Consider the following 19,230-nt stretch of genomic DNA (forward strand, 5'->3'; position numbering starts at 1 on the left):
CAAGCCCACTTGCCAGGCTGTCAAGCCAACCCAGAGCTCAGCCTCAGACCCAACCAAAAGTGTCCAGGGCTCTACCAGAGTACCAAGACAGTGGCTATTGTTCAGATGTTTCATCCAAGGTGAGGTGCCAAAAGCAAGACCTGAATTAAAGCTCAGCGAATCTACTATGATTTTACTCTTTTATCAGCAACAAATTTCACATATGTTTTAATGGAGAGGCAAGAGTTGTTTGTGCAATGCAAAATGATCGATGGCAGCATTCAATTTCATAGCAAAAAGGTCATGGGAACCAGTCTTAAAATAGGTGTTACCTGCAGGCCAACACTGCCAGGAATGCCTGGAGGACCTGGCGGGCCAGGGTTGCCCTGTGAGAGAAAAATTAATTAGACAAGAAGAGAAACAGCATCAGCCTGCCAACCTGAAGCCAGGTTCCTTCTCATCTTATTCCTTCTTGAGCTCCCTCCCATCCAGATTTCTGCTTCAGTTTTTTCTTCTACATGATATGCAATTTCTTTTACGTGCAAGAACACTGGATCAGTCAGGAATTTACCTGAGTGATTAACGCAGGGTTTTTTTCCTGAGCTGACACCACTGCATATGAAACAATAGGAGTTAACTTGTTGAACTGATCTTAACATTATTATTAATGGGAATGTTCTTGAAGCATTAGCACACAGGCATACATGCAGAGCAATGGAAGCAAGTACATTTTAGTCACAGCTTCCCTTCCCAGTTCAGCCAAGTGCCTTACATCTCCCTGTCTTCTGAAGAAACCATTTAGTACGGTGCTTTTAAAGAGAAAAGTCCCCCCACCCCTTAGATTGAAGTTTACCTTCTCTCCTTCTTTTCCTATCTCACCAGGTTCTCCTTTGTGACCAGTGTGTCCCTAGAAATAAGAGCTCAGATTATCCACGTGCCAGTACAGACTTGTCTCAAAATTTAGATTTTGTTAGATAACTGCAAGACCTAAACCCACATGACATAAAGGACTAGGAAAATAATCTATATACTTGTTGTAAATATGTGAATCAAGGTCAATTCTAGTCACGCACCCTTCCTGTTCATCCCTTTAAATATAAGTGGGTCCGAATTTATCTTGTTTCAGAAAATACCCAGATTTGGTTTTCAAGAATGCAATGCCTTGAGAATAGGGTCAGGTCTCTGGATGCAATCCTCAATTACAGGTCAGCCTCCAGAACCCAGTTTCTATCACTTTTGAAAATGGGGCTGCGACATTTCTGAAAATCGTGTTCTGCATCTTTAGCCTCTCTTTTTGTTAAAGGCATCTTTAATGTTGGCATCATCAGGCTTGCAATGAAATCTACGTCCCACTGAAATCTTTTATATAAGCCCAGATTCAATTTGCTTCTTGGCTCCCTTCCTATTATTGTTGGGAGAGACCCAGACTAATTTCAGCCACAGTAGATGTTATTCCTCACTGTGCAGGAGGTCCTGTGCATCATTTGCATCATAATTGGAGAGTTTCACATATTTTTTTCCATTTCATAAGCTATGAATTTTGAATAGTTATACTCTAAACGTTGTGTGCTTCTAATGAAATCAATGACTCAACGAAGAGGCCAAACAGACATTCAAAAGCTCAGTTCACGGGGAATTGAGACTAAGTCCCAGGTGTTCTAACTTCTGCTAAAACCCGATAAAAAACCCTAGTAACTACTACTTCAGCTGGAGTGTATCTGCTGTACGGAATTCATAGGAATCATGACACAGGGTGCAGAAAAGAGAGGTTTAAGTGCTGAGTGAGGTTTCCTGAGGGCTAGAATTTATGTACTGGAATCAAACAACAGAAAGCTGACTGGTGCTACACTGGGTATAAAATGACAACTAGGTTTTACTTAATCATATAAGTTATATCTTGCTACAGTAAATTTAATTTCCCGCTCTACTCTGCGCTGGTGCGGCCTCACCTCGAGTACTGTGTGCAGTTCTGGGCACCACAGTATAAAAAGGACATGAAACTGTTGGAGAGTGTCCAGAGGAGGGCTACGAAGATGGTGAAAGGCCTTGAGGGGAAGACGTACGAGGAACGGCTGAGGTCACTGGGCCTGTTCAGCCTGGAGAAGAGGAGGCTGAAGGGGGACCTCATCACAGTCTACAACTTCCTCGCAAGGGGTTGTCAAGAGGCAGGAGACCTTTTCTCCATTAACACTAGTGACAGGACCCGCGGGAACGGGGTTAAGCTGAGGCAGGGGAAATTTAGGCTTGACATCAGGAGGGGGTTCTTCACAGAGAGGGTGGTTGCACACTGGAACAGGCTCCCCAGGGAAGTGGTCACTGCACCAAGCCTGTCTGAATTTAAGAAAAGATTGGACTGTGAACTTAGGCACATGGTCTGAACTTTTGGGTAGACCTGTGCGGTGTCAAGAGTTGGACTTGATGATCCTTAAGGGTCCCTTCCAACTCAGGATATTCTATGATTCTATGATTCTATGATTCTATGATTCTATGATTCTAATTTTTAGGAATGAATGTCAGTAGTCCAAATCAGTAGTCATAACCCATGTCTAACAAAGGCTTGTGGTCCTGCAGTGGATGGAGCCACAAAACAACTCATCCTGTAAGCACACGCAGGTACTTTGAGGATATAAAACCTCTTGCTGAAGGAAGAGCACTCACAAACTTGTTGGGCCTTGGCACTTTGCAGGATTTATTTTGGTGGCAGAGCAGCTATTGTTATGAGTGAGGGAACAGCATGAAAAAAGGACAGGATCAGGCGCCCTCATCCTCTTGCTACACACCCGGCTGCTTTAGGGGTTTTCTGCTTTGACACCATAAAACCAAGTAAATGCATGGCTGGTTTGGAGAGGTGTGGAGTCTACAGGAGACATGTACAGCATGTAAAATAATTTTATCCCAGGAGATATATTTGATAATATAATTTTATCCCATTTATTTTGGGAGGTAGACCCTTGTATCTGCAGATGGCATTTTTCTTACCTTGAACCCTGGCATTCCCGGAGGACCTGGAGGACCCGGTGGGCACAGGGCTGGGCACTGCAAGAAACAGAAACAATCTGGTTTGTCAAATACACACAGTGCATCCATGGAAGCTGGTTTTGTTGCTAAGAAGGGAAAAGGCCATGTCTGGAAACAAACATTAGTGGGTTTTGGCTCTAAATCCACTAATTCATTCATAGGATAACATATTCACTGGCATTTCCCTATGGTAAGGGGATCCTAAACAGGTCCTCAGGCCCCTCATAACCCAAAAAATCATGATTTATGCTTGGTCAGCTTCACTTTGAGCATGCTTGCATGGACAGTGAGAAATTCTGAAGGCTGACAGTTGTCCACAGGCCAAGAATTCCCCAGTAAAGCTGGATGGGTACCTTGCAAATCATCAGGAACACATTTAATTCTGTGCACACATTGACCCCTATTGATTTCCATGAGGTCACTCACCTAACCAAAACAAGGGCAAGTATTAGAGCCTATCAGAAGGGGACCTATAGAAAATTAACCCAAGTACCAAGATACTGGTGTCTGCAAATGTCTAGGGCTGGTTGAGTGCCTGGTGGGAACTCTAATTTAACTAGAAACAAATCAGAGCATGCAAGGAAATTTAATGGGGGTTCCAAAGGCTGAATAAATAGGGAACAAGATCTTCTTCTGCGGCTTTTCTTTCACTTGTTTATTTTTTTCTTTTAATAAAACTTCAGGCTACATGTCTGTAGCAAGAATTTAATTTTCTAGTATATTCCACAGGGTAACATAAATTAAAATTGCAGAAGTGGTATCCTTTTCTATTAACTTTCATGTGACTTGCCATAAGGTAGCCTAAACCAACTCTGAGTTTTTTTGGGGCACGCCAATTAGAAAACCAAAGATGCTGTCACAACAACAGCTGCGAAATCTGGAAATGTCATTTCCATCGTTCATGGACTTAACGCTCCCTTCTCTCCCTTGGAAGAAAGGAATCAAGACATTCTCATAAGGAAGGAAGTCTAAACAAAGCATATGCCCACAGGAACCCAGTGCCACCATCCATGGAAATAAACAGTGCCACACGCATGACCTTTTCTCTTGCAAAGCAGGATTGGAAACAGATGCGTGAAAAGCTGTTGTCACTTGCCAACTGCTAAAGTTGTTTTGTAGATGCAGAATGTACGCAAAACCTGCACTTTAGGAAGCAAACCGGAAAGCAAAGATCAAGCAAAAATTCAACACTAGCATGGCTACCTTCTTGAAAGGACATTTCAGTCTTGCAAACACCTACTCATGCAACACTTATGCACCCTGTGATATGGCAGTTTAGACCCTTGTCTGCAGGGCTGAACAGTGCACGTTAAGAGCTCTGACCTTCACCCAAGTATGTCAATGAAAAGCCACATCAGGGATTATAACAAAAAATATTCTCATGTTACATAAAGAAAAGCCTACCTGGATGTCCCCACCGCCATCAGGAAAGATGCCTGGAAGGCCCTGAAATTCATAAAATGTGGTCTTTTAAATATATCTAGACAACCACAAGGAAGAAATATTATCTCTAGAAAATGCAGTTTGCAAACCCAGATCAGCTGAATCAGCACAAGGCAGGTACCTAACCACGTGGTGTAAAATGCAGTCCCAGAACTGTTATGAGCTGCACTGGTCCTCAAAATGGTCAGACATGAACTATCCCCTGGAAATGCACAGATGAGCCTGGGAAAGATCCTTGAGCCTCATGCCAACAATTTGAGGAGAGCAGCTGTGCCTGGCCCTCCTTTGGGTTTGGGGGCAAACCCTCCTGATCCTATTTGGACCTCCAAAGAAACTCCTGGAAATCCAAAACAGAAATTTGCTGTTTTCCAGACCCCTTAGTAAGGCACTGCAAGAAAACACCTATGAACACACCTACAGGCTCCTGGTGGAGTCTGTACCTGTAGCAGGGGCTCCCAGTCAGGGATGTCTCAGGCACACAAGTTACCTCTAAGGGACATGCCAGCAATAAATATTTCCCTGTTTGTCCTCTGAAGGACATGGGAAACTAGGCTACAAATGCTGCCCAGATGGCTGAATGTCTGTCCAGAGCCCAGCATCGTCAGCACAGTGGGACTACACAATACCGCTCTAGGATAGCAATTTACAAGCTCTCTAGGCTTAGATAGTACTAAACTGGCAGATACATGACCTTTTGAGAGTGTGGAATAGGTCACTACATTAAATGTGGTCCCAGGACCTGATATTTTGAAAGGAGGTAAAGATAAATCCCATAATGATCCAAGCAACCATATAAATTTTACTTGAGAGAACTAAAAGGCTATCCTGTGATCTCCCTATGCCATAAAGCCTGGACATCATTGGGTTCCTCCACCCCTTACAGAACAAATAATAAACAGGGGATAACCCACACACTGAAGTGCAGCCAGTGAAGTATCAGTACTCTCCTTGAGGCTTAGTGTTTAGAGACTGCTGAAACTTAGCCCAGAGAGGGAGTGCTTGTGGCAATTTCAGCAAATGAAACACACACATGCTGGCAGCAAGGTGAAAATTTTGGATTCCCCATGGCAAGTTTCTCATATTTATTTGTAAGTCTCAACTTACGGGAGGTCCGGGTGGTCCAGGAGGCCCTGGGAATCCTGGAAGGCCATAAGGACCCTAAAAAAGAAAAAGATAAAGAATTTATTTTCTTAAACATTTAGATAAAAATGTGAAAGAAGAGGAAGGATAGCTACCAAATACCACTGCATATTTGTGAATGTGAGGCAAGCTATTTCTAATTGGACTAAATTGTACCCTTTAGTCTGCAGAGGCTTTCACAGCTGTGAAGAGAATAGCAAATAGAAGTATACAGAGGAGGATGGAAGAGCATATTGTGTACCTACATCCCAGCTTCTACTGTCTCTGTACCTCTCCAATGGAGCTGTGAGCATACAAAAATGATGGTATCCTTCTGCAGAATGGGCTCCCTCAGACCAGACCCACTCTGCTCAACAGCTGCTTACTGAGGATGCTGAAAGCACACAGCAGTGGTGACTGACCTCTGTTCTCATGACATTGGCTGCTCTTTTGCTGTTACTCATCGTTGATAAAAGAAGACAGGGCTGCAAGCAGCTGCGTGTCTTTGGCACGGCACTGGTTGACTGGAGTGACACCGCACAAGCTCGTACAAGGAATAGCATCGCCTGTGGGCATATGCAGAGCTCGCAATGCCTTGTGCTTCATGCTTCCAGATCAGTGGAAGTAACCTGAAATGAACCTTATTCCTCTGTGTTTGCAGTATGTTCAGTGAATGGGGATCAAACAGTGGAAGAAACTCACAGGAGGACCCCGAAATCCATTTCCACCTGGAAGCCCACTGGGTCCTGGAGGCCCCTGTTGAACAGAGAAAAAAGCCTTACACCATTGGCGACCTCACTGCTGCCAAAGCCCAGCAAACAGTCTGGCTGTATCCATTTTTTTAATCCCCCAGAGGAGCCCGCACCCAGACAACTGGTTTGCCAATGCACATCTTTCTTTTTACTCCACCTTTCCATGGGACATGCTATTGTCATTGTCATGCATTGCCAGCATCTATCCCCACTGACTCAGGGCAGCTCTGAGACACCCCAGCAGAACAAAAGCTGCTCCAGAAAAGGCCACTTCCAGCAATAACAAGGCTGCTCTGCCTTGAATTAACATCAGTGGCCAGCTGCCTTGGGGTTAAAGTACATATAACAAGCCCACAAGGCTGCCAACGTGCATGACTTCATATCCTGCTGCCCAGCAGAAAAAAAGGACCCAAGACCTGGGATGGGTTTGTAACATTCAGATTAAAAAATAAAATAAAATAAAATCAGAGTATCCAATAAAGCTAGTATAGTAATTTAAATATCTTTTTTTTAAAAAAATAGACTCATTACTTACTGGAGGTCCTGGTAGTCCTTTACCCTGGAAAGGATATTTGAAACAGTAAAAGATCACTTAGAAACTGAACATACAGGAAGAAAAGCAGCATCTCAGAAAATGCTTCTTATTTTTTTTCCTTCAGATTTCATAGCACTCTCTTGCCCCCCAATTAATGTAATTTGCAATCAGAGCATAGCTAAAGTCTTAATGTATCCTTTTGTTACCTCTAATAATTTGTATTCCCTTTACATCCTTGTTACCTATGAGACATCTATAAAGAAAGCCACATATGGTGGCATGATAGTGGGACACAGACATTTATCTGCTTTTCCCGTTTTCACGCATATTTTTGTTTCCTGAGACCTCATCTCAGCTGACACCCCCAGAAGTCGTGCAATGCAAGATCCATGCGTGGTGACAAGGAAGCGGGCTGCCGAGTCAGCCGTGGCCAGGCTTCTAACAGAATAGATGCCTGGACGTGCCATGGCACCACGCTGGTGAAGGACTTGTAAGGCTCTCCCTCCTGCTCTGTTCCTCTGCCTGAAGAGCACATTTATACTAGCAAGAAACAAGATGTGGTGACATCTGCTCATGGCAGCAGAGGAATGTGAGTATTTAAATCAGCACAGCAAGCTCTGCAACTGAGCTCAGCTTCATGAAGAAACAGGGGTGTTAATAATTGTTGGAGAAGACTGTCAGCTTGTTTAGCATTAATTGAAGATCTTTTTAGATGCAACACTAAAAAAAGATTTAGCAGAGCAGTTGTATTCAGAAATCCCTAGGCTTGATGTTGAATGTGGATATTCAGTCATCGTTCAATTTGATGGAAAGGATTTAAGAGGGGCTTTCTTTACAGAGACATCCGTTCTGGTCATTATGAACCTAACATGGTATTCTATTATTCCATCAATACAGACATCAAAGACTAAATGTGACTTGCCAATAGCTAATGAGATGTTTAACAAAGCAACATGGATTTCAAAATGAGCACAGAATGGCTAGTAATGTCTCTGCAGCCAAATAGCTTAATATACAAAACAGTCTATTCCTTTTTCTTACGCAGCACAAAAGACATCAGCTAATAGAAGGAAGGTTTGATATGTGAGTATCTCAAGCTAGGTTGCTTTATAGCATCTCAGAGACTAAGAGCAGACTCTGCGTTACCAGAGCAGCTCAAGCATACATATTTCAATACTTAAACAGTATTTTCACTCATTCAGGCTTTGATCTCTTTGTTTGGGATAGGCTTCCCATCTTCTCTCGGTGCAGGTTCAGGCATGGTCCCACACACCACCTCTACAAATACAGTTCCAGGAGTTACTTACAGCTTGTCCAGGTGGCCCGGCAGGTCCTAATGCACCCTACAGGAACAAAACAACAGACTGCAAATTAGCAGGTCAATCAGAAGTAAAACTGAAGCTTCCATTTGATAAGACATCAGTGTCTGCTCTGCTTGGAAGCTCCAGCAGTGTCTTATACAAACAGTACACAACTGGAGATGCTCAGCTGCATTAAATAATATAAGGACAGAAACTTATGGATAATGATTCTGTCATTCCCAATTAATTACTTGATGGAAGAACATTGTAAGATAGTAGGGATGGGTGCTCCAAACTGGCCCCAACAACTTGCTTCGCTGTTTGCGGGACAAGATAGAATAGGGCTTACAACACGAGCTGCTCCTAGAAGACTAAATAGACACCTCTGCAAGTTGCAGCAGGCCTCAGATGAGCCTCCATGAATATCTAAACACTCATAAAATGAATTTAATTAATTGGAAATATTCCCATTCATAGTACTTTCATGATGTAGATACAGTGACTGAATTATCTGGAATTATTTGCAAGATTTGGATTTGTTCTAGTGAATTTTATTAATTCATACATTTCCCTTCAGTCTTGGCAGCTTCTGCCTTTTCACTAATTTCCTTGGCAAATCTCAGATCTCCTTTTCCCATTTGTATTTTCTCTCTTTAGCTTGACTAGAGTTTGGTGTTCTTAAGTCTTACACTAGAATTAAGTAAGTCCTGAAATTGCTAAATTCCTGCTTAACCAAAGACAATAAGCCAGCCAGAACTCCTTAATCCCTTTGTTGCACCACAAAGCCTTTCTCGGCCTCTTACCAGCTGGAATGACCAAACTTGTTTCCCAAAAGTTCTCAAAATGCTCTACCAAAACATCCTGAGAATGATTTCCTGAGCTGGAAATAAATTCTATCTATCCCTAGGGCCACAAGAGCCAGGCAGATGGGCAGAGCTGGAAAGCTGCCGATTCCAGTGATGACTCCATCCCTTTCCTAGTGTTGTGCACACCAAATGAGATTAGAAACGTTTTCCCTTGTTAAATCTAACGAGAAAGATACCGAGGACCCAACTGCCTCATTAAGAATAGTCTCGTGGGGAAAGAACGATAATCCAATAAAAATCAACTCTGTTCAGAATGTCAGCTCATTCATTTTTCTTGCTGCGAGTTACTCTGGTTTTTCTTCCAGTCACTTTTATCTTTAGGCTGAAGTCTTTATAACCGCCGATGCCTACGGGACAAGCTGAGATCTCTTCCTGTAAAAACACAGAATTCCCAGCACCTACTGGTTTACACCCTAATCCTGCACTCCCCACCCTAAAAGAGCTGCATTTCTCCCTTTTGCTTTGGCCCACGTGCCAAAAGGTTGGCAGCGTACCCAAAGCACCAAGTGTTGGCACTTTGCTCTCCTTAATTTTGATATATTTTAGGTCGTAGGGTGGAACATTCAGCAGTGAAAAGTTTTGCTACAATAACAGATCACTGTGTCCCCGAGCAAGCTGCTGTGACTCCATTAAGTTTCAATGAGAAACTCTCTAATTTACACCTCTATTTTAATAACAGTCTGACTCAACTCATTCTCCTGATAACAATGTTCTTTCTCTTCTGATTAGAAAACAGTCTTACCATAATTTTCCACTTTAATATGTTTTATGAATATACAACGATTGAGCACAGGAAATACTTGATTAATATGGCATTATGAGTTCATAAATAAATATGAGCAATTATGGGATTTTAGAGCACCAGCACTGTCAGTTGCTTTGAAAGCCACTGATTTGTTGATGTTTGCCTCATTGTTCTTAGTGTAAAGCATCAAACTTCAAAATGGCTTTTGAAAACTTTCCAATGAAAGCCATCAGGATCTAGCAGTGAGGTTAAAACCTAGCTCATTCCTGGCTGAAAATGAAGTATTTTTTAATTGCAAACAAAACAAAACACTAAAAAAAAACAAATAGGCCTGATCTGCTCAGTCTGTAAACAGCACCATGAGAAAAGCTAATGCATGCTGTGAACGACAAGAATATTTAAGATTAAAGCCATTTTGTTATGCCAGCTGCACAATACTTTGTCCCTGGACAGTCATGAATCACTGACGGACTGAAGCGTGGCATGCATAGGAAGGAAAATGCTTAGCAATAATATATTACTAAACCCTGTCTTCTAGGAGCCCACTTCCATATGCCAAATACCTTCTGTCTCTTTCTGTCTCCAATTCAGAAATACTTATCAGAAGAAGTCATAGCGTTAAGTGTGAATTCAATCCCACAACAGTCAGTAGACACCTGCTTATTTCAGCAATTGCTGCAAGACCTAAATACGTTCTTAAACTTGGGCAGAAGAAAGTCACTCAGGATAATGATGCTGCCCTTTTAGAGTGCTAGAGCTTTTAGAGCTTCTTTTCTTTTTCCAGGCTTTTATTAGACCAATTAAAATAATTTTCCAGATGGACCGTTGACCTTGAAAAGCTCCCATAAATGACAAGTCCCAAATTTGCCCCATGCTGACAGATTGAGTTACAGGACAAGGGAAAGCATGTCAAATCAGAGCACACAGCTACATTAACTCTGTGTGCTAAAGCAGCGTTTGTGTGCTTTCACTAAAGAGTTGAAGAGGAAGTTCTTGTACCCAGAAATTATCTGCTCCATTACCCTGCAAACTAGGAGTTTGTGTGCTAAAGTGGGCACGGGCAATTATTACCACCGAACATGAAACGAGCACAAAACTCCTCAGTTTTCTGCGTGTGGTCCCAAATCATTCTGTTTCAAAAATCAAAGATCAGTTCCCAGAAGATACTGGACTCTTGCCACAGGCAGTCTGAGGCATCGGGGTCTGGCAGCCCTGGATCTCTGGGAAGAAAGGTGGGCCTAAGGAGAAGTGCAGGAGATGGTTTTCAGTGCAGTGCTGATGGGTGGAGGCTCAGAGCTGTGACCAAGACGTTTGGGTTTGACTTCCCCAGTGGCCAAGCAAACAGCCTTGCACATGGGAAAGGAAGCAGTGTATCAAAGAAACGTGGCTCTACCACACATTCCTTCAACTAAATGAGATAATTTCACAGTTTTGAACTTTGGGTGACTCCCCTGGGGAAAAAAAAAAAAAAAAAAAAAGGAGAGAGATTTTGTCAGCCCATCACTACAGCCCCAAGTTCAAGAGGACCAGCACTGGATGCAACCCTTATCTCCCTGAGCTGGGAGACAAGCAGATAACCATGCTGGATAACACCTGTGCTGAATGGCTCACTTAGGTTTTGTTCTCAGTGTCATAACAGAGGCCTAAGTGTCCTCCTTGTAATGTCCCATCATAGATGATCTGAAGGACATCTTTAGCATCTCAGGTAGGCAGTTTATCTCTGTGGTGTTCCCTCAGCAGAGCTGTAATGTGCAGAAAGCAAGCAAAACCTCTTCTTGCCGTGCTGGCTAGGGAAGTCTGTGCCAAAGGAACTAAAAATGTCAACCATATCGACAGCCCCAGAATTAATGAAAGGTAGAAGTTCAAACAGTAATACACAGCAGCAGTAACTATAATCATAACAGAGCTGCATACTCAGACTGAAAATAAAGGCCAGAATAGCTTCACTTTGGTAAACTTTTAATTAAGTCTATCGACTACTTCAAGGAAATTTTTAGATGCTCAAAATACCACAAGAGCTGTTCTGCATCAGTATTTCCACCGAGGCTATCCAAGCACATTCAAAACCACATGAAAGGAAGATGGCTATCACGCCCTGCCTAGGGAAAAGCCACCTGGGGCTTCATTTCAAGGGTCCAAGCATTCTGTGAGGGTTTACAGATAAAGAAGCCACTGTCATCAACACCTAAAAGTCACCAATTCACAAAGGAATTAGAAGTCATCAACACAGGCAATGACAATGTTTCATTTAAAGAGACTTGAGATCTACTGTGGTACTCACACGGTCTCCCGGAGGCCCATTTGGGCCAGGTGGGCCATCAGTTCCCGTTAAACCCTGTGGAAATGAAAGAAAATGTCAAGGTGGAGAAGCACAGCAATAAGAGCTGTAGCAAATCCCTGTCACTATCACAAATCACCCATATGCCAAGCTCTCAGCTAAGCCTTACCACTTTATTTCTCTCTGTAATTAAGCACAAGGGAGAGGACTAGAAGCAAATTATCTGTACCTTTCCCTACGTACTTTAAGTGTGGATCAACACTACTAAGTGCTCTTGTTACTGGAGTTTATTGAGCTGTTGTCCTCCAGCTTAGCTGTGGAAGCTGCCTAAACGCTTTCTCCCAGCCTGTGTACTACAGAAAGTGTACTAAAATCTCACCCATACTCAGTTACCATGGCAGTAAGTTAATAAGCTGTGAAAATTTCACTGTGTGCAGTCACCTGTCCAGATCCTTAGGGAAAAACCCAGGGCAGTGACCAGCGAGCCTCAAACCTATAAGCAAGACTGCATTTCTAAAATGAGCCTCAATAGTTTTGCTCCAAAAACACCATCAAAAACCCATGTTTCTACAAACCTGCACAGTGTACCTCTGAAGAACTGCAATATTTCATTGTAACAGTGCCGTCCTAGCAGTTATATATCACATAATTGTTCTCACACTGCTTATTTAAATCTAGAGATGCTTTCAACTCTTAACATTTCTCCTGATACATAAGACATGTAGACCTAGTACCCACTTTGCTTCTCCAGTAAACACAGAGAAAGTTGATGAGACACTTTAGGACAACATCTGTGCCTATATGAAATATTTACACTAAGAGAAGATGACAAAATACTCACATCTACTCCAGGAAGGCCAGGCAATCCAGCTTCACCAGCTGCTCCAGGCTTTCCTGGTGCACCCTTTGGCCCCTGAATCAGAAAACAGGCAATTCTTATATCATAGCAACGGAAAGGTAGCATATATTGATTAATTTTACACCAAATAACATAGAAAAATTTCTCCAGAGAAGTGAAACTTGTTATGAATCCATATCCAAATCCTAAATGCATTTCAGTGCTTTGGCTTAGGTCTCTGCAACCCTATTGATCATTTACACACACTGCTGCCTGTAAGCTGTTCCTAGTAGAGAGGTAGAAAGAGATGGGATACAAGGCCCAAGGCAAAGAGCTGTGGCGCATAGCACACCTTTCAGTATCACTCAACAGATCGAGGAGCTAAAGCAGATTCAAAACGATGCCAAAAAAGTCCCCAGGACCAGTGCTGAGTACCTCTTCTCCTATCCGTTATGGAAATTCTGCTGTAGCTGAAGAGGAAAGCAAACCACTAAGTCTTAGCTCTTGTGCAGTATTACTCTTTAAAAGGATGAATGCGATGATATCAACCAGATAATACTTACTGGTGGGCCTGGCAAACCAGGAGGGCCCGGCTCGCCCTAAACAAAAGAGAAAAGATGTCAGTGTTAGCAATGATCCTCTCCTTTCTGATGACTTCTTGCAACCGCGGTACTCCCAACTGTACAAAATTTCTCCCCTTCGTGCCCAGTCCAAGCTTTACCACACTCAGTGGGATAAAGGTGATATTCTGAATCCTGTCACTTCCTAGAGCAGGATGAACCTGGATTGCCTTTTCCACATCCACAATAGCAGATTAGTGAGACCCACATCCCCAGTTACTAACCGAGCCAGGCTAGAAATAACACCATCCCCACTGGGGGGCTGATAATTAGAAGTTAAAAGGCAGAAAGCAAAGTCGTGGAATTTATAGCAGGTTTCTGCATTTACTGTGTTGGCAACTGTGAAATCTGTGGGCTCCCCACAAGACTGGCTGCCTTGATTTGCTCAGGCAAGGATTTACACACGGCGTAGGTAACTGATCAACGCTCAGACCTGAGGGCCACCGCACAGAGGGAGTGTTGTCCTCTGCCTTGATGAAGAAACTCTTTTGCTGTCCATTACCCACAGGGTTTCCATAAATAACTATCAAGATCGTGGGTTGGGAAGGTGCCTTGCCAAGGAAATGAAAGGAGCATTTCTTTTGCAATGAATGGCTTGTGATGGCAGCTAGAAATGGCAGCATAGGTGGTTCGCCCCCTCCTTCACCACGTTACATTTCCAGCCCTTTGCATTTTTCCTCGCTGATGTGATGGCAATCCATACAGCGAGGTCACAGCATTAGCAAATGCTGTTTGGGACCATCTTAAACCTTGATCCTGCCGTCGTGGACCCCTGCAGCACTCAGCAGGAGCCCCAGAACTTCAGTCAAATGAATCAAAAGCCTAATAAGTGTTTATACCCCTAATGCCACGTCACTGGGAATTAGAGGCAAAGACCATCAGCAAAAGGAAGCGTTCCCCTGGGTGCTTGGGAAGGAAGTTTACTCTTTCTTAGCAAGTTTGTGTTTAAGTCAAGCCAGGAGATGAAAACTGGAAAAAAAAAAAAAAAAAGCTTGATTTTTCAAAAGTGACAATTGCTTATTAGCAATTTGGAGAATTACATTCTCAGAAATAATTCACAGGAACTCGTCGCTAATTCTTTTGATCACAACAAGCTGTTTCTATTCTTAGGAGGGAGAGATTTTGCTTGTGAAGCATGTTAAAGGCTATAATTATAAAAGATTTCATGTTGCAGCTCCTACTGAAAGGCAGGAATGAGAGCAGCAGCTTCTAGAAATTGTTCTTACGGGGTTCATCCAAGGTTTGTTCAGAGAGCTCCTGAATAATTCAGCTGCGTGTTATGCACCACTTAATGTCTCAAGGCCCATGGTAAGGGACTGCTGAGCACCTCGGCAGCATTTATCACTCTCAGAGACCATTCAGTGACTCTTCCCACACAGCATTCATTCAAAACCATCTGTGAAGACAATCCAGCTGGAGTTGGTTACAGAATTTAGAAAATTTGCATAGATAGGATCCAGAAAATTTGATTGAAAAAAAAAAAAAAAAAAAAAAAAAAAAAAGGCTCACCACTGATAGTTTCATTCTTTGCAGTGGTAGAATTGACATTATTGCTTGGGCTCCACATGTTCTTCTCCATTCAGTGCTGGATTTTATATATTGTAATTTTTTGGAAGGTACTGCCAGAAAAACAGTATCCCTCAATGAAGAAGGCTGCCTGAATGTGCTCAACACTAGCCACAGCTCTGAATCTCTTCTCCTGTGTAATTCCTTACGGGTCTAACTGTGAACTTTGAACCATCCCTAACAGCTCACACTAACAGGGCACCTGAACTGACCTACAGCTGTGGGAGGGATGTAGTTTGGGTCTGTTCAAATGGCAGACAGCTCCCATGGAGTCCAAACTTCAAATCTTAAATACTTTACTCAGCAGTTTGATTTATTAGGAGTAGGTTCTTCATGATAATTAGGTGTTATTTGATCCTTTCCCACAGGGAGCTTTCCGAAGCTTTAGCAGTGGATAAAAAGGTGTAGATTCACATTACCAACATTTCCCTGGGTTCCTGTTTCCAAAAGCAGTCAGAAGTGACATTGATGCAGTTCCAGAATAAGATGTAAATATTCTGTAGAAAAGAGCTGCTGAACAACACAATCACGGGGATTTGTTTCTTTCCAGTTGCTGTTACCTAAAAGTTGGTCACAACCTGAAGTCTGAAGAGCTTCATCCCTCCCATAATTCCTCTTTTTCTCTCGGTATACCAAACCAGCCACCCTGTCCTGAAGTCCGCTGGCCACACTGATGTCCTGCTGCAGTAACTCCATAGGCTCCCTGCATATAATGGGAATGTGACTCTTTTGCCCTCCTCCAGGGTATCCCCCTTAGGCTTTTTATCATGAAAAACAGTGGAGAGAAACTGTTGAGGTACCAGATCTGAACGACTACAAAACCAGAGTAAGATTTCCAGAAAAAATATCTCCTTCAGTTGAAAGGACACTTCAGAGGGAATAGCTGCAAATCAGCGGTTTTCCCTGCAGCCCAGCCTTGCTCACACAGCCACCATGAAAGCTCACCACTGCGGACAAAAAACCTCCTTGTTCACCATTTACCAGGGAGCTAATATATCTTTTTTACCTTCTTATCCAAAAGAAAATGACCTGCATGGAATGAATAGGATTTTTCAAGGCTGCCTAAAGGCCTAAGTGCAAGAAATTTACTTCGGATGAACTTAAAAAAAAAAACACCCTGATGTAGTCCATAAGCAGCTTACAGAGACAAGCACTGCTCAAATTGAATAATAAAATGGAAATCTGGTCTTTTGTATTTGTTATGTTGAAGATTCATCTGATGCCCTTATCCATTGCCGTCTACAGAACACAACACAGTTCTTCTCCAACAGATGCACAGAATTTCTATGGAAATATGGAAATTTTCTTTTTCCCCTCCAGTATCTCCTGTGGGACAGTCTTCTACCTATGCAGGACACGTACATCTAAGGAATTGCCCACTGAAATAAACGTTTCATGTGCTGTTTGGGCCACTATAGGCCTCTCGTGTCTGGAAGCATGAGTCAGATTCTGGCCTCTTCTATGTCAACATAAATTAGCTTTTGAGGCCGCTCAGCACCCCTGTTCGCTGTTCTGACCCGTGCAGAACAAGGTCTCTCGCAGGTGGGGCTGGTTCTCCAGGTCCATCTACCTGTGCTGGATGGCCCAAAGGCTGGGGATCGGATGAACAAGAAGCCCTTCTCTGTTCAGCTCGCTCTGCTCTGCTCCACCCCTCACTCACCCGCCCTCAGCTGAGCCTGCCCTCTGGCACTCACATCTATGCCGTCCTTGCCAGATGGTCCAGGGGGTCCTCGGGGTCCAGGAGGGCCTTGTGGTCCTACTCTCTGGAAGGATTGGGGGGGGGTGAAGAGAAAGAGAAGAGCGTTTTTGCATCAGAAGAAACATACAGACTAAATCAGAAAGCGATGGCTGAGTCCCACAGCCACCACATCCCGCAGGGTCCCCCCAGCATCCCGTGGAGGAGCTCAGGACCCAAACAAGGCTCTCTGGAAAACCCTTTTGACTGAGCACATCCTCAGGGTTCCCAGCACATTTACTGTGTTGGGAATAAGACCTGCTTGCTGGGAAGCAAACTAGTTTGGTTGTTCAGGCTTCGGTTCTCGCTGCCTATGGGAATGCTTTATTTTGGGCAGGGGAGGAAAGGCAAAGTCCATGAAAAATAGGTGCAAAGTGTGTGGCATTAAAAATGCATTGAGACCCAGTCTGATGGGCTGATAGGGTGATGGAGCCAGCCAGACACTGCTCAAGACAAAATGAGAAAGGGAAAATCTCCTCTCTGAGCAGGATGTCACTTGAAAATCTGGGAGTTTGGAGGTCTGATGTGGGGGAAAGGAAATAAAGGTCCAACAAATGACTTCTGTATGGAGAGGGCTCCAGAGAGCAACTTGCTGTTGCTTTAGCGAACAAAGGTTCCATTGTGGAAGCAGCTCTGCTCGCAGCAGATGAGGGCAGCTCTGAATTCCCAAGCCAGACTGCAAAAATTCCTCACTAGCACAACGAAAAACCTCACCGAGGAGCTACTTCCCCAGGCAGTAACATTAACACCATTCAGGGAAGCTTAATATAGCTTCATGGATGAAGCGAATAAGAATTAAATATGCTATTTCATAAAGTTTTAAAATTGATTGAGGGAAGGAATAAGAAATTCTCTGGCTCATGAACCAGATTAGGACATCCTAGTCTCGCTGGCAACACATTATTCATTGTAAAAGAAAATTGTTTCTCTTACAACAGGTCTCCCTTTCACCAAGCTTTATCTAGTGTAACAGCACTCCTGAATAGGAGGTCAGTACTTTTTAAACTTAAGCAGCAGATTCTGTACACAAGGATAAAAACTAAAAGCCTACCTGTGTGGGTATGAAAATAGCTGTTTTCATACACAGTGCCAAGCAACTCGCATATTTTAAATAAACCAATAGATTAATAATCTGCCTACTGCCACATTTCATCCTGCAGTTATACCATACGCGCATTGCAACTTATCTTTCCCTCGGACTTGTTTCTTGAGCATAAAACGTAAAAGAAAATTCTTACCTGAGCTGAGGTGGTGGCTAATAGCTGACAAAGGACGAGGAGCCCAAGAGTGGGGAATGCAGTCATCGTGCCCACGCTGTTACTCCTGGGCAGCCAAACGGTTTCTCTCCTCCTGGGTCTCAGCTTACAAATGAAAGTCCTCGCCTCCAGATAAACCTGCGGCTCCAGCTGGAGGGGCAGAGCTCAGGAGCTCGGGCAAGAGGGGCTGAGCTCCGAGGCAAGAGGAGGTTTTGCAAGGAGGTGGGAGCAGGAGGGGGAGCAGCAGTCCCTCAGAAGAGAGGCTCTCATTCATGCCCTGCTGGGCAGCCCCAGCAAGCAGGGAGGGAGCCTAAGGAAGGGCTGGACTTGCAGACACGCACAGGAGAAAAATTCAGCTGCTCCAGCTAGAGACATAAATACGTTCTTTAAGTCTCAGCTGGGGCATTTCTCAAAGCCCATCACCGCCTCAGTGCTGGGCAGATTAAAAAGTAACAGATGGAGAGTCATCCAGCGCCTGAGGCTACTCGATTTCACCAGAGGAATTAATATACCTGTAACAAGTGCAAGATGAATTACAGCTAAATGCACTCACTGCTTCGCAGGATGCTTTGTTAGCACTGGAAGTGTATTCACATCTGTGGGGTTTTTTGCTGTGTGTGATTTTTTTTTGTTTGGTTGTTTTTCAGTTCTTTTTCTCTCCATGGAGATCCAAAGAAAGCCAAGGTGATTTCTTGAGGAAGCGATGAATCCTGACCAGAGGACAGATGATCACAGAGATGCGAGCAGGAAGAAAAAAGGAGAAATTCTTGGGAGCTGCAAGAAACTAAGAAAGAATTGCCTTTGAAATATTTGCAAGGAAGGAAGCGTGACAGTTACCAGCTAGCGGATTTGAAACAGAACAAAGAAACACCTCCTACAAATAGTTCCATACTTCATCTGTTAAAGACAACTTCATCCAAAGCAGTTTGCAAGCGGAGACAGTGGAAATACGCATCAGGACTGAAATAACGCAGCTCATTTGGTTAGCAAGAGAGCAGAAAAGAAAAAGCAAAGCTTTAAAAATGAAGTACTGGACTTCAGTTTGACATCCTTGTGCCAGGAGGCTTGTATGAGCAAACACTGAGTGCCTGTCCAGCTCCCCAGCAGCCAATATTCCACCAGCTCTGATGGGGGACAGAGAGCTCAAACATTTACCTAGTCTCTGCAAGAATTTCTGGA

At 43.4% G+C, this 19,230-nt stretch overlaps 1 protein-coding gene across 1 annotated transcript in view; it reads right to left on the reverse strand.

The window, feature by feature from the left end:
* COL9A3 (collagen type IX alpha 3 chain) overlaps positions 1-19,105 on the reverse strand; it is a 37,887-nt gene extending 18,782 nt beyond the window's left edge. Inside the window, exons 1-13 of the mRNA XM_082773516.1 lie at positions 18,034-19,105; positions 16,755-16,823; positions 13,438-13,473; positions 12,878-12,949; positions 12,040-12,093; positions 8,154-8,189; positions 6,847-6,870; positions 6,262-6,315; positions 5,545-5,598; positions 4,402-4,443; positions 2,959-3,015; positions 833-886; positions 312-365 (exon numbers count right to left, since the gene is read on the reverse strand). Of these exons, the coding sequence (XP_082629642.1) occupies positions 312-365; positions 833-886; positions 2,959-3,015; positions 4,402-4,443; positions 5,545-5,598; positions 6,262-6,315; positions 6,847-6,870; positions 8,154-8,189; positions 12,040-12,093; positions 12,878-12,949; positions 13,438-13,473; positions 16,755-16,823; positions 18,034-18,099 (672 nt within the window). The 5' untranslated portion in view covers positions 18,100-19,105. The remainder of the gene's footprint in view (positions 1-311; positions 366-832; positions 887-2,958; positions 3,016-4,401; positions 4,444-5,544; positions 5,599-6,261; positions 6,316-6,846; positions 6,871-8,153; positions 8,190-12,039; positions 12,094-12,877; positions 12,950-13,437; positions 13,474-16,754; positions 16,824-18,033) is intronic.
* Positions 19,106-19,230: the final 125 nt, after the last annotated feature.

The sequence above is a fragment of the Aythya marila genome (genome assembly GCF_965140915.1).
Source record: "Aythya marila genome assembly, chromosome: 16".
Taxonomy (NCBI): Eukaryota; Metazoa; Chordata; class Aves; order Anseriformes; family Anatidae; genus Aythya; species Aythya marila.